The sequence below is a fragment of the Mauremys reevesii genome, linkage group 3, assembly GCF_016161935.1.
Source record: "Mauremys reevesii isolate NIE-2019 linkage group 3, ASM1616193v1, whole genome shotgun sequence".
Classification (NCBI taxonomy): Eukaryota; Metazoa; Chordata; order Testudines; family Geoemydidae; genus Mauremys; species Mauremys reevesii.
In genome coordinates, this window is record NC_052625.1 from 173,984,177 (window position 1) to 174,000,055 (window position 15,879).

General features: G+C 40.7%; 1 protein-coding gene across 3 annotated transcripts in view; it reads right to left on the bottom strand.

Moving 5' to 3' along the window:
• Nucleotides 1-1,478: 1,478 nt before the first annotated feature.
• EIPR1 (EARP complex and GARP complex interacting protein 1) overlaps nucleotides 1,479-15,879 on the bottom strand; it is a 172,581-nt gene continuing 158,180 nt past the window's right edge. For all 3 annotated transcript variants that reach the window (XM_039530233.1, XM_039530230.1, XM_039530231.1), the window contains one exon: nucleotides 1,479-1,799. In XM_039530233.1, the coding sequence (XP_039386167.1) occupies nucleotides 1,625-1,799 (175 nt within the window). In that variant the 3' untranslated portion in view covers nucleotides 1,479-1,624. The remainder of the gene's footprint in view (nucleotides 1,800-15,879) is intronic.

Here is a 15,879-nt window from a genome sequence, read left to right on the forward strand (position 1 = left end):
AACAGCCGTGCATGGAATTCAATTGTTACCTTTTTCTGGCCACTTTGGCTTATACAATCAGTCACGTTTTCACAGCGTGATGCATATCAGCAGCAGTGTCTACACAAAAAAATCACGTTTGGATGTATTTCGATCCAGCTACTGAGTAAGGACAAGTAAAGGTTAGTAGTAGGCTGCCCCTCACCAGCAACACCAGCAGTCACTATAGCAACAGCAGGAATAATAGGAGGATGTTGGTATTGATCTTTCTATCCCCTGCTACCAGCATTCTTCAGCTTAGTCTTACACTATGTTGTTTACTGTACAATTGGCTACCATTGCAGAAGCAGTTCACACATCCCTGAGGTACAGAAGTTACTTGGAAACAATAGTGCTGAGAAGGCAAGAGGGGCATAAAAAAAATCACCGAGTTCTGGTCAAAGCACCTAAATGCAACAGACAGCAAAGCAAGCAGCACAAGAGCAATCTGAGGTGGTCAATAAGTGTAGTCTTATTTTATGTGCCCTCCATCTAGATTTCAAATTTCCAGTGCATTCTCCTTCCATCAATCTTAAGTATTTATAACAGGCAAGTCACAGCAGTAGCTGACCTAGGTGCCAAAAATGGAAGACAATTTGGCAAAGCATGGTCTGTGCTCAGTGGAAGCTCATTACATCATGCAAGCACATTGTGGAATGGCACTGAGCCAAGAAAGATAGAGGAGACAGATTTCTTGCACCCATTGAAGAGACTTTCAAATTAACAATGGTGTAGCTACAGTGAGATTGGTTGTCTTTTATTTATTTTAATATGAGTGCCAACTTGTAAAAGAGATTTTGGGTTAGACAGAGAAATCATCATTTATAATAAAAATGCCACATAATGTTGCATACATTTGCCAAATCACAGCACAGTATGTTGTCAACATTCCTGTACGGTTCAGCTGCAAAATATTTTTCATGGTGCTCTCTGTGCTGGCAGTCTGAATGAAAGTAATAGATTGTAGCTGTCTGCATGACTTCATCCTCACCCTTAACATTTCTGGTTAGGATAAGCAAAGGAGGAAGAATGGTTTAAAATGTGGGAGTGAATTAGGAATGTTCTTCAGACCATTCCCCCCTATATTTATAATCATTAAAGAATGAGCCAGAAGAGTTAAGAGAATATGGTCCTAGCTAAGAACAGTAGGCTGCTTATGTTGAAAAGAAAGAAGAAAAAATATTACTCTCGCAAGACAGTAGATCCCTTTACCCTTAGGTACCCACTGCCTTACTCCAATTTTTGTAAACTGTTAAAGAAACTCCATTGAAATCAATTACACTGGCATAACACTGTACTAATGCAGTGGTATACTCGGTCATATATATCAAGAAACAGTCGAGTTTACAATAATTAAATAAGAATCATCATCTCAGAGTGATTATAAAAATCACACTAACACAACTTCAAGAAAATATACCACCACTGTTCCAACAATGCAAAGACAATGAAAACGTCAATTTCACTTTTAGTCAAGTTTATTTTATGTATTAATTATGTTTAAATGTTTACACTGAACAAAAAAGTACTGGACTTGGAAAGCTAAACAATTATCAATACATTTAAAGCTTCTAAAAATGATGCCACGATAATTATATCAAACAAACTATAACAGTATATGATATTTAAGTGCTCTGGGAACTCTGTTAATAACAAGTCTCCCATCATAACTCAAAGAAGCAAAAAGCCATGGGTCTGCTGAGGACCATTCCACTGCATATACACTGTCTTCATGTTCTTCATAGGTAGCTATTATGCTGTCCTGAAGGGGCTCTTTAGTCCTGGAATAAAAATAGTAAAGAGCAATGACTGTACCTGATTTATAAGGCATTACAAATGTCACAAACAAAGAAAGATATACAAGCCTTGATTTACTGTACAGCAGTGGACTCTGTGGACACACCGTTATACTCATGCCAACCACTAATGCTTAGATTTTATAAAATATAGCATGATCATGTCAATATTAAAATGGCCATTAGTAGAGAGTGGTGATTATCATTTTCACTACCTAAAATGTCAGTTATTCACAGTTCAAGGAAGTTCTAGGTCTCATGGAAGAAAGAACATATTGCCTACTCTAAGCACCTCCATGTTTTTAAAAAATGTAATGTAAGCTACAGAGCATGACAAAAAAGCAAATCATTAAATAATTTTTTCCTCAGATTAACATATGGGCTAACTCAAACTCACCTCCCCCAGATTTTTATCCTTTTATTTTTTTGTTTGTTAAGTGAATTTTGAATCTGTCAAAACTAGCTTTATGGCTGAATGCATAATGTAACCAACTCAATTTGACCCTGAGTGCCTTTTGATAAAGTGGGACAGATCCTGCAGTCCTTACTCAGGCAAAGTTCCCATAGGAGTGCTGCGGAATTGGCCCATAATCTCAAGAGCAGTGGAAGACAGAGGAAGGGAGGATTCAAACTACACCATATTAACCTCATCTCCTGTCCATTCCAGAGAAGTATAATATTGGCTCCAATGGAGAAGCTTTTTTTTTTTTAACCTTATATATCACCTAACACCTTTGAGTACATGGTAATTGAATGTTAAGAGACAGATATGGTCTTTTATACCACAAATGTTTAAAAATCGATGCACATAATTCTTTAATTTCCAAAGTACACAATATGGATTGATAGTATGATACTAGCAATGCACTCTCCTTTTCTTCCAATCCCTTTTTCTATCAGATGCTTCTTCGGTATGTTATTCTGTGGGTTGGTGGGTATTGAGTTTTCAGCGGATGACGTCAGATTTCTCTCCTGTCTGATGGAAATCAGTGAAGCTTTCAGAAGCATCCCCCTACTTCCCAGAAACAGACATGTTACAGCTGTCATCCTCCTACCAGAAGGATATGACAGGGAACCCTATGAATGCCACTCAATCACTTAACGGATACAGCTATGATAGAAATGAAGTGCTGTTGGCTGCCTCTGCCCTTTTCCACTAGTCTCCCAGAGTTCAAAGCATGAATCTCTACAACAACAAAAGTAAAAACAAATCTGATATTGAATTTGTATGGCTTGCAGGGCTGCACGTAGTATTAGTGCTGGTGCACCTAACCAGCCCAACCAGCTGTGAATTCAATAATTAATGCAACTCTCTAATAACTGCAGTGTGATTTCTGATGTTTGGTTTCAAGGACCATCATCTTTTACTTATACTATTTCAGGGAAACTACCATAAATGTCACAGAGGAGACGACATACAGCTTACTGGTTAACTGTGAAGAGTAGGATGTATGCTGCAGAGCTCCTGAAAGTGTACTTTGATACACTCCATCTAATAACAGATCTACTAAGCCCACAATGCACATTTCATCTCGTCTATAGTGTTTTCTGACTTCTTAAATGACACGGCTGGTTAAGAAAAAGTTGGTCATGTCCCCAGATAGCAATGTGCCTCACGCAATGCTCACCCACTTATCCAAAACTCCATTATTCTGAAGGTTTCAGATGTCTCTTTGGATAAGCAGGGGAGCAATGCATGGTGCATATTGCTGTCGAGGGACATGACCGACTTTCAGTTAACCAAGAGTCTCAGTTAACAAGAGGCTGGATAAACAGGGATGGATAAACTGCTAGTTTAGACTATTTTCTGTATGCAAGATATGACTTTAGTGTTATCAATTCAAATAATGTATTTTGTATAGTTTAATATAAAAAAGGGGGATTGTACGTTCAGGAAATAATCTTGAATTAGCAGATGAACTACCGTTCTGCATTTCACTTCAACTCTCCTATTTTGAAGCTTCATTTATTGTTCTTCCTTTGATGAATTTCCCATTGAGGATTAAAAGTAACCTAGTAGTACTCCTTAAGGAGAGCATATTATTAAAAATATAATCAGACCACATGAGCTCAGGACTAGACATGGTTGCATTTTACAGTTTCTTCCTCCATAATGTAGGCCTGGCCAAGGGACATCTCTATTAAGGAGCTGAAGGAGGCATAACCTATGGATCTCTTACATAAAAGACTAGATACTATACAAGATATTCAGACAAACATTGAACATAGGATGAAAATTACTGCAGGGACAGCACAAAAGGTCCAGTAGAAACTTACTTCCACTATTAACCTTGGAGATATTGTACGTGCTCTGATGAAAGAAAGTAAGAAATTATCCTTTAAATTGTGCTACCCGGATAATTTTCCCAATGGGGATGCACCAGTATAGACCGTAACAGAATAATGACCAATATATCTGAAATGTGGGGATGCCAATGAAAGAAGAAATCAGAACAAAAGAAGTTTGCTTTTCTCATGAGAAATCTCTTGGTGTCCGATCATTTTATCCCTTGCTCAGAGACATCCAAGTAAAATGTTTGCTGGGTATCCCTGTGCCTTGTATTATTTTGGTAACCCAAGAATCCCAAAGGTTATGTAATTTGATACTATGTAAAGCTTGGCTGCTTACAGAGCTTCAGTTTCAGAATCCTAAAACAGAGTTGACAATCAGTTTTATGCAGACTGAGAAGCAGCTGAGACCACCATATATCAAATACTGTTTGGGTCACCTAGTAAGATTTAGGCTGGGCCGGTTGGACAAAATTTAGTTCAGCCAAGGAAATTGATGTTTTTATAGACAGTAAGCAAAGTGAGTGGTGAAGTGGTTCGTCAAGAAAACCATAGATAGAAGTTTGTATCTAAATCTTGATTTATTTATCTAAGAGTATGTCTACATGTACAGCGCTGCAGCAGCACAGCTGTACCAATACAGCTGCCCCACTGCAGCACGGATGGCGAAGATGCTCTATGCTGACGGGAAAGAGCCCTCCCGTTGGCATACAAAACCCATCTCCGCAAGCGGCATAAGCTATGTCAGTGGGAGAAGCTCTCCTGCCGACAGTGCTGTGCACACAAACATTTATGTCGGTGTAACTTATGTCGCTCGGGGGGTGGAATATTCACACCCCTGAGTAACATAAGTTTTGACGACATAGGCTGTAGTGTAGACATAGCCTAAAACTGTTCTTTAACTGTTTATATCAAAGTGTATTTAACAATGTTTCTATATTTCATTATCTATTACAGCTTTATTATTCCCTGACATAGCAATAAACAGCATCATGCTTCAGTCTGCAATTGTTGATTAACTCTTATGAGAATGTTTAACTGCTTTGTTCAAAAGGTTTTTATGATTAAAAGGAATATTACCTGGGATATGGTTGATTTAGTACACCAGAGGTTTAGATCCCTGGCCTGCTGCTTTCTTGGAGGAGTAATTTGGCTGGATTATATTCTGGGTTTATGTGTTTAAGAAACAAGAAGGCCATTATTTCTTCCTTGTAATAAATTTTCCTCAAAAAGTTGCTTTAGTGTCAACTTTTTAAAAATAACATTTTAAGAGCTTCTTCTGAGCACACATCTACTTGCCTAGCTGTTTATCTAGGTTCTTGTACTGCATCCATCACCATCAAAATATGTATCTATCTATATCTATAACTCCTGCACAGCTTTGAGATCCGTGTCAGAGAGCTCTTTTGGTTATTCTATTTGTATAGCATGACCGCCACTAGCTTCTCCCGTGAAAGGAGGGGAACTTTCATTTGACTAAATAACTTTGAGGTTAACTGTATTACAATCTTGTAAGAGAAGCCTGTTTAGCTTTTGGATAATTGTTTTCATGTAGAGTGCTGTTACTTCAAATTACTGTCTATGCTAACAATCACTTTGCAGTGCTTGCAATTCCATATTGTCATCAAAAACTTCAATAAAAAGAAAGCTTAAAAAACAAGCCATCAGAAATCATTAATTCTCCATCAGAACTAAAAAGTTAAATCTTGTTCAACCTAAAAATTGTTTAGAAATAAACCCAACCTAGTAGAGCGGCAACAGTATACAGCAGGGGTGCCCAAAGTGCGGCCTGAAGGCCAAGCACGCCCCACAGAGTTCTAAAATGCACCCCGCAGATACCCTCTCCCTGTTACTGCAGGGTAGAGCTGATCAGGCTGCAGGATTTTATTGCTGGTAAACTCAACCAACATGGTATTTTTGTTGCTCTGTTAAGGAAGATACAAGTCTTAGTAAATATTATGGCTGTGTGAATTTATCTGATTTTATAAAATTCCATCCAAATTTATATGCAAATAAGGGACAGCCTTCAGTTTTCTGTAGATTTCCAATTTGGCCCTCATCATAGCCAATTTTGACAGCCTCAAAAATACAAACATATCAGCTGAATAATACTCCTAGTAGAGCTTATTTTTATTACTTGCATGGGAAAGGATCAATGATTTTTAACCATTCATGCAATAGAAAGACTGGTCATTTTCTCACATTAATAAAACCTCAATCTCTCCAACAGAAACACATCTTTAAAGCACACAAAATCTGTATTTTAAAATAGACTGGCATTGGTGGTTAAATACGATACATTTACTAACTTGAATGAAGAAATTAATAGGTAATAATTATACATTTGTTAAAGACAAAACAATGTAAGAATGGGAAATTGCTGTTTTGCTGGATTTGATCTAGTTTCTCAGACACCCTACCAACAAAGCCCCAACCACAGATTTTCCCACAAAGCATTCACATAAGCAGATTTAATTAAGTCACTTTGTTGGGTGATGCTACACTGTAATCTTACAATTTCTGTGTCTCTGCCTCTTATGGGATTTCTCTCTGATGGAAGAACTGCTGAGTCATCGGTCTAGGTTTGTATTGTTGGTGGAATTTTCTCTTTGGGGCAGGTGTATATATTCCCAGGAACAGAGGGTGGTTCTGGAGTCCTTTAAAGTGTAAAATCAGAAGATGGATAAGTCTTTAAACAGAGAAGTCTCATCAAAGAGAAGATCCTCAACAGTATTCTGGACATCCTTGGGAAAACCTGAAGCATGACTCCCCGCTTCATGATGGCAGTAGCCATTGCCCTGGAAGACATATGAGGTACATCTACAGCTGATTGCAGAGTGGTCCTGGCAACCATCTTGACTTCCTGTATTAAAGCCCAGAAAGTCCTGCTGTGGGAGACAAAGTCTGCGAATTTTGAATAGTTCAGGAAGTCGTATGTAGTCAGTAGTGCTTGGTAACTGCCTATCCTGAACTGGAAGCTAGAAGAAGAAGAAAAGACCTTCCTTTCCAATAAGTCAAGACTTGCCTTCCTTATCACTCATGACAGATCGGAGTGTTGCTGCCTAGATCTTTCTGAGGCAGCTTGCTCTTAATTCTTTAGTGGTCCAAAGTGAAAGAACAGAACTTCCACCACCTTTGTCATTTCTCTGCCCTCTTAAGGGTAGGGGTGCAGGGAACTGAGGTAAGCTAGACCACTCTAGCTGGCTCCAGGATGACTTCATTGACTCACAGAACTATCTTGCAGGAGCTGGAGGACTGAAGCAAGAACTTTTGTTGAGGATCCTGAACCTCCTCAAGAGTTATCTGCAGCTCCCCTGTAATTCTGCACAAGAATTCCTGGAATTGCTCATAGTCAACAGGAGAGGATGGAGACATCTGAGTCACTACTTCATCTGTTGACAAAGATGGCAATCTTGTTGGATCTGGTGGAACTGCTGCGTCCGATGTGTACTCTTCCTCTTCAGAAGGATCTGGGGTCACGTCTTGTTATCTCCTCAAAAGGAAGGGAAAGGGTGACTCCCTAGCAGATCAGAGCAACTCTGAGGGATGATACTGATCCCAAGGTCCCCAGTATGGCCAACCAGATGGGTTGAGTGGGGATAGCGGTGGTCCCCAAGGCACAGGGTACCAATAGTTCCAAGGCATTTGAGATGGAGATTGGGCCCAAACTGGCCCAGGTCTTCTGACCAGGAAGCGTGTCTTGGAGGACAAGTGCTTAACGATTCATTGGACTTTTCAAAATCTCCTTATGAGGAGAAAACTGATTCCAGTCCCAATGGCAGTATCAATAGGCTGCTGGAGGGAAATCATAGCCTGAAGATGTAATGGGAGACAAACTCCTTCCACAGGCAGACTCCCCTGGTGGGAGTCATAACCTCTCTCAAAGAGAGGGAAGATGAAGGAGTGGGAGACTCTGGGACTGGGAGAAAGAAGATGTTCTCAGGAGGAGTGTGGGCCTCAGCTTTTCCTGAAGCAAGAGAGCTCCTGTCTGCCTGAACTGCCAGAGCCACTGTAGAGGCAGTCTGTGCCACAGCCACTGATGACAAAGATGGAACTGCAGGTGCTGGTGGATCCTGAGGTTTGTGTTTGGGACGAACCAGCATCACCTGATCACATCCGGTGCTGATGAAGCCCTACACTTGTGGGCTTTCTTATCATGCCTCTGAGATTTAGGATGTATTAAGTTCTCTTGTGCTGAGGTAGTGCTTGGTGGATCTGACTTCTTCAATGGCAGTCTGGAAGAAGACAGTCTCATGCTTATGAGAATGCTCCATGCTCTCCCAACAAGACCCCGCCAAGGGATCTGTGGCAGCTGACTTCTTCACTCCTGATTTGGACCACATGGCAAGAGGCGTACCCCTTGCTGAGTCAGGCCAATATGCAGGAGAGATCCCTGGCCTGGATGCAATTGAAGCCTCAAGGCCTTTTCCATTAGGTGATTCCTAAGGTGAAGTTCCGGCCCTTTCTGGGTATGGCTGGGGAATGAACAGCAGATGCTGCATCTTGCCACAATGTCCCCATGGCAGTACAAATAGCATTGGTGGCCATTGCTGACCAAGAAGTACTGTGGGCAGGAAGCACAAACCTTGAAGCCTGGAGTCCTGGGTATAATCCAGTACTCAAATGGGATGGGGAGGGTGGGGTTTGGGAGGCTCCCCACGTGCAGACTAACTATAAAACACTAAAACTAAACAGATTAAAATATAAAATCTATTTACAGATATCTAAATATATTTTCACAGGTAAAGAAGAAAGCTGAAGCTTCAGACACTGGATGTTCCAACCTGGACCACGCTGCGGAGAGAAGGAACTGGAGAGGCAATCAGTTTGCACTGCCTTTACCTCCTCAGTCAGAGGCATGAGGTGAGCCAGGGCACATGTGCAGACCAACAGACACTGCTTTCAAAATTTTCCAGCTCTGGGATCATGGAGTGCATGCATTCATGGACTACACATAGCACTTGAAGAAAAACAGATATACTGTAACCTCAGCTTTTAGTGCTGGTGACAGTTACCACTACCTTGACATCCCTGAGCTTTACCTACAGTTTTCTTGATGTTCAGAAGTCCTAGCAGATTGTGAGTATGTCAAAAGGAGAGCTGGAATGATACAACACTGCATTATGGCTTTTTTCCCCTCTTGTAGTGCCTTTTTATTTTATTTTTTTTTTAAAAACACTGCCATTTTCCTGGTGCAAGGCTGGGGCACTTCGGCAAACATGAATGGCAATATTTTGAAATCCTTCCAGGAGATTAATTCAAAAAATAGATGACATTATAGATGACATTAGGATAAATAAAGACAGCAAATTACAACAGATAGTTTCTCAAAAGAACAGTATTTAAAATGGGGGAGAAAAAGCACTAGTGGATGGAGAACTATAAGAGGGGAGGCAGACATCAAGAAGAAACACAATGTAAGGGTATTTGGGGACGTAATAAAAAGAGAGAGAAAGCGTTTGGCTATGAAACAGAATACTGAATCAAAATGTTGCCTATAGCCTAACAAATTTAGAACTTCCTAAAAATGAAGAAAGCTTTGATCTTACTGATTTTTATTGAAATGTGGACCAATAAAGTGTCTGAAAAACAAAAACAGATAGAAAAAATAACACAGAGAGTGTTCCCATTATAGCTGAAAGAGAATTTAAACTGATCCAAAAAAACCCAAACCAACCATAAAACTATGGACAGTAGAGAGAGAATCTTTAAGTCTGCAGACCTAGATATAAGGACAGTGAATGGTAATGTGGCATAGAAAAGGGTTATCTATGTAAAGGGAGCACATACAGTGTAGGATTTTCAAAAGCACTCAGTGTTGTCCTAATTTTGCTGTCATTGACAAAACTGGTAAATACACAACTTATATTAGACCTTATAGTATGTGTTTCGTATGTGTACAGTGAAACCTAATTTAAGCTACTACTCAAGGAACTTAAAAACCTGGCTGCTTACAGAAGGTGGTTTTATAATTCAGTGGTTTCTATTCAATATAGGTTCTTATACTGCACTCATTACTGTATTATCTGAACACCTAATAAAAAGGGAGCAAAATTATAATCAAGATACTTTGGGGCTGTCTTTTAAGAAATGAAATTGCTAATAAGAATCGCCTCCTTTACAGGTTTCTCTGTCTGTGTGCATCAAGAGGTAACAATTGTTTTTAAATGCTGTAAGTGATGTTTTATATTACTTGCATGAAGCATTCAGTAGTACTGTACTGCCATAGCATAAAACAAATTAAGCTTTTTACACCTGTGTATCTATTTGCTTGTGGCAGTTTGTATCATCACTTTGCTGTTTAAAACAGTGCATTGTACATATAATATACAAACTTCCATTTCATTAACTGTTTGGCAGTGCTGTTGGAACTGAAGCTTTTGCCTAATTTTTAATTTTTGTTTACATTAAAAATAATTAAAGCCTGGAATTCTAAGTTAAACAACCTCCCAAAAATTCTTCTGTGGCTTGTCTACATTCACATTTATTTTGTAGCAACTGCGATTGTGAATCTACCCTGCACTAGCCCGCCATGGACTAATTGTCTGTGTGGACTTTGCTGACATGTTTTAATAATTCGCTAATGTGCTTGATCTAGTCCTCTTTGAAATGGGGGTAGATTAAAGCACCTTAACAAACAGTTAGTGAACTTTAGCAGTGTTAGTATACAGGCTTGTTTGTCAGCCTGGGATAGAATTTTGGGTTTGACTTTTTGATACTCATATATCTTATACTAATATCTGTAAACAAAGGACAAAGACTGTGTGTGTTGCTTCTGCCTAGTCAGATGGGTTTGTTAGTACAATGGGAACAGATAAGAGCAGTTAGTGTTACTCAGAGCACACTTCAAGATTGCCTCAACCCCTATCTTAAGGAAATGTCAAGCAACCTGTCAGGAGCGGCAAGGGGGAGTGGGGGGGGTATAAAACACTAAAAGACCAAAGAAATGCCTGTCCCTGATTGTAGCACAACCTCACTCCTTACCCCTTCCATGGGGTACAAAAGGGGTGGGACTGTGGGCATGCATTGCAGGTATATTTGGGCCTGCTAAGAAGGAGAAGGTGGGAATAGGGAATGGGGACAGGCAAGGCTCTGCGGTGTCAGAGCTGGGAAAGGGGACATGGGGTAAACGCTCTGTGGCATCAGAACTGGGAACAGAACACTGGGAAACACCCTTTGCCAGTGTGTAGAGCTATGGAGATGTTTGCCTGGAACTAACCCCAACACACATCTCATTTTCTGCACTTCGGATTTCTGGTCTTCGCTTTCTATCTGCGAGAAGAACCAGGGGAGGGGGTGAAGGGAGAGCCCTCTAACAAGCAGGTCCACATGGACAGCTAAAGCAGGCTAGTTAGTGTGAGATAGATTCACACCCCAGTTTCCTGAGAACTAAATGTTCATGTAGACAAACCTTATGTTTTATTTTAAAAAATCATGGCAATAAATCCATTCAAACTCAGATTAATATTATTTGACTGTGGATTCCTTTGTGTTTCAAGAAATATTTAAGACCTGCTCAGTGCAGGAAAAATGGTGGACCTTACAAGCAACATGGGACATTGGAGGACCTTATAAAGGTGCAGATCTGAACTCTTTCCTTTTCTGATTGCCTTCTACGTCCATATGGGTCTCCTTCCTCTCTGTTCTCCAAATCAGATGCTATCCTCTAATCCTACAGCTTCCGTGAGGGAGTCTAATGACTGTTCACTGCTCCCCTTTACAACCTGAAATTGTTAACTTTCTGGGAATGGTGTAAGACCAATTTTTTTTCATAGGCATTTGGGGAAGTGGGTGATGTAGGGCAGGTGCTATCAACCTTTTTCTCTCTGAGCTTCCTGCCCCCCAACATGCTATAAAAACTCCATGGCCCACCTGTGCCACAGTAACTGGTTTTCTGAATATAAAAGCCAGGCCATTTCTCAGGCTTTGGCTTCAGACACGGGTGTCGGGGCTCAGGGTCCCGGGCTTCAACCCCATGCAGTGGGGCTTCAGCATTCTGTGCTGGCCCCAGCAAGTCTAATGCTGGCCCTGCTTGGCAGACCCCCGGAAACCTGCTCGCGGACCCCCAGCGGACCCCGGGTTAAGAACTGCTGATCTAGGTATCATAAGGATTTTATTTATTACATGAAAACCATCTTTAGAGTCTACTTACCACACAAACCTCCTCAAAAAATAATCAAAGGTACTTTTACTTGTAAAGCCGAGTAGAATATATGAAAATGAAGCGCTTTAGGCTATATGGTGACCTTAAAAAAATAAACAGCCAAATTTTTTAACTCCCATGTCTCCAAAACATCTTGTGTGATTTGCCCAAAACTTGGCAGAAAAATTCAACCATGCACTGGGATCTAACATTCAGAAGACTAGTTTGGGTTTAGTGAAATAAGGAATGGGAGTGCAGTTTTGCAAATCAAGTATCTATCAGGAAGCTAACTTCAACATTAACTATGGAGAGCCTAGTACGGCTCCAGAATATGTCCATGTTCTGTATATGAAATGTGCTACTCCTGCCTTTACTCTTCCCTCAGAAGAAAAACTTTTGCAAAGAGTGCCTCCAGAGTAAATTCACTGCTTATTTTTTAAAAAGATACTGGAACTTCCTTTTTTTGCTCTCCACTAATTCCTCACAAAAAAGAGAGCAGTACGGATTTAAAAAAAACAAAACACTCAAAGTAATTTTTTTTCTTCTAGTTATAAAACCTTAAAAGTAGGAGTGTATTATTGAAAACATGACAAGCTTAATTATAAAATGAGCAAGAATGGGAGTAGGTAGTCCTGAACCCTGGGTATAAACCTTCATGGTTGCACAGTTCAGGATTAGCTAGCCACATTACACTCCTTCACAGCAATACAACTATGAAAGGGGGAAAAAAGATGTAGAAGATTTTTTTAAAAGGATCTGAGGGTTATAGTGGATCACAAATTCAATATGAGTCAACAACGTGATGCAGCTGCTAAAAATCCTAATATCATTCTGAGATGTAATATTAACAGGAGTGTCATAAATATGACACAGGAGGTAATGGTCCTGTTCTGCTCAGCAGGATTACTGTGTCCAGTCCTGGGCACCACACATTAAGATGTGGATAAATTGAGTAGAATCCAGGGCAGAGCAACAAAAATTATAAAAGGCTTGGAAAACCTAACCAACAAGGGAAGGTTAAAAAATGGGCATGTTTAGTCCTGAAAAGAAGATTGAGGGGTGACCTTATAACAGATTGCAAATATGTTAAAGGCTGGTATAAAGAGGACTGTGATAAATTGTTTTCCGTGTCCACTGAAGGTAGGACAAGAAATAATTGGCTTAATGTGCAGCAAAGGTTAGATATTAGGAAAAACTTTCTAACTATAAAGGAATTTAAGTTCTGGAATAGGCTTCCACGGGAAGTTATGGAATCCACATCACTGTAGGTTTTTAAGAACAGGTTGGACAAACACCTGCCAGGGATGGTCTAGTTACGCTTGGTCCTGCCTCAGCACAGGGGACTAGACTTGATGGCCCTTGGGGTCCCTTCCAGCCCTACATGTCTATGATTCTATGCTTCCAGTTCACATGGAAGCTAAACCCAGAAGGAGAGAAGAAAGCAAGAGGACCACCAATGTCCCAATGAATGGTACAGAGGCCAATCACAGGACAATTATAGGCTTTATAGCAGGGGGGTTAGTTTCCTCCATATAACTGAGATGCGAGTGTTCAAAAGGTATAGCTGTGACAAACAATCCTGAATGGGTGAGAAGCTCTAAAATGGCAAACACAGTGAGTCATGTTATATCCAGGATGGTTACAGTAATGCCATATGTAAGACTTCTTAACAAAAGGGATCCTTTCAGAGAACTACAGTAACTCCTCACTTAACGCCCTCCCGCTTAAGATTGTTTTGAAGTAACGTCGCTACTCCATTAGGGAACATGCTCATTTAAAGTTGTGCAATGCTCCCTTATAACATCGTTTGGCTCCCTGCTCTGTCCACTGCTTGTAGGATTCTGTGGAAGAGCAGCGACTTTACAAGGGAGCACTGCACAAGTTCCTCTTCTCCGCCTCCTCCCTCTCCTTCCCAGCGCTTCCCCTGCTGCCAAACAGCTGTTTGGCGGCACTTAGGACTTTATGGGAGGAAGGGAGGGAGGGAGCAGGGAAGCGCCACGCCTCCATTCCTCCCCATCCCTCGAAGGAAGTCCTAACGAGGACTTTGGCAGCAGGGAAGCACTGGGAGGGAGCGGGACAAGCGGGGACACGGTGTGCTCTGGGGAGGAGGTGGAGTGGGGGTGAGAAGAGGTGGGTCTGGAGAGGAGTGGCGATGGGAAGAGGCAGGCCTTGAGCATCCCCCAGCAAAGTCAGCACCTGTTCTTCTGGGGGGAAGCTGCTGCTGCACAAGGTGCTTCCTAGCGTCCTTGCCTGCCTCACTGTCTGCAGCGGGCTGTGCCTGTGTGAGGTAAACCAGGGGCACCTCCCAACCACAGTACAGTACAGTATATAATGCCTTTTGTCTGCCCCCCAAAAAATTTCCTTGGAACCTAACCCCCCGCATTTACATTAAATCTTCTGGGAAAATTGGATTAATTTAACATCGTTTCACTTAAAGTTGCATTTTTCAGGAACATAATTATAATGTTAAGTGAGGAGTTACTGTAGTTATTAGAAACCAGTTTAAAACTTGCATCTGTATACAGAAGTTTCTGACTACCATTGTCAGATAGGTTAATCATTATCAAGAAAGGAAGCACAAAAATGAAGTTATGAGAAAGCTTGATGAAAACTGTCTATATTCCACTGGTTCTGGGGGTTACTGATAGCACTCTTGAGCTGTGAGCATGGGGTGCCCTATAAGAATAGGAAAATATTCCATTCCATCACTGTGCACATCATTTGTGATGTGGTTAACTTCTTCTAGTGGCCAATGTAAAATATGTATCAAGTTTCCTATATTTGTTTGGCATATTATTGGTTTCACCATTCCTCGCTCAGTACACAGTGTGGTACTGGAGGCAGGCTGTATGTCAAAGGTTGACAGAAATTAGAACATCTCTAGATAAACTAATAAATGCCTGGTGTCAGAATACTACTTAGATACCCCTGCTTAGCTGCACCTTGTTTGTCTTAACCCTCCCCGCACTCAGGATGCAGTTTTTATTTACATTGTATTTTCTGGATTCCAATCCACAGGGAACTGCAGAGTCTACCTTACTGTAGGAATTGTGGGCCAATGCAGAGACCACACACACAGAATCACACAGCACACTGTGGTTACAGAGTTGTGCTCTAGGTACATTGACAATACTTATTTACCACTAAGCCATGGGCAACTTTTCAGATTAAACTTTTTCCAGCCACTTGAATTGCCAGCGGCTCCAGAAGATATTATTTACAACCAGTATTCAATGAGTACTATGGGGTACATCTTCCTTTCTTGGTATGGAAAAACAACTATTCCTTTGGCAGAACAAGTGAGACCAGTAGCTCAACATCAGCTGGAGCAAAGGGGGGGACACTCTTGTGACTTGCATTTATGGTTCAATATAGATAGATGTATAGCTCAGAGGTGCATGTAGCATAACTGAATAACTGTCTGATCTTATTTTTGTAACCCTTTCCCTTTCTCACTCCCATCTAACCCTATTGTTCATTAACAACAAACAACAACAAAAATCAGGGCAGGAACCAAGCCTTTCTATTTTCACTATAAAGCACCCAACTCATTTTTGTATATTAACATAAATTAGGTGACAAAGAGACCTATGGCACCTTATAGACTAACAAACGTATTGGAGCATGAACTTT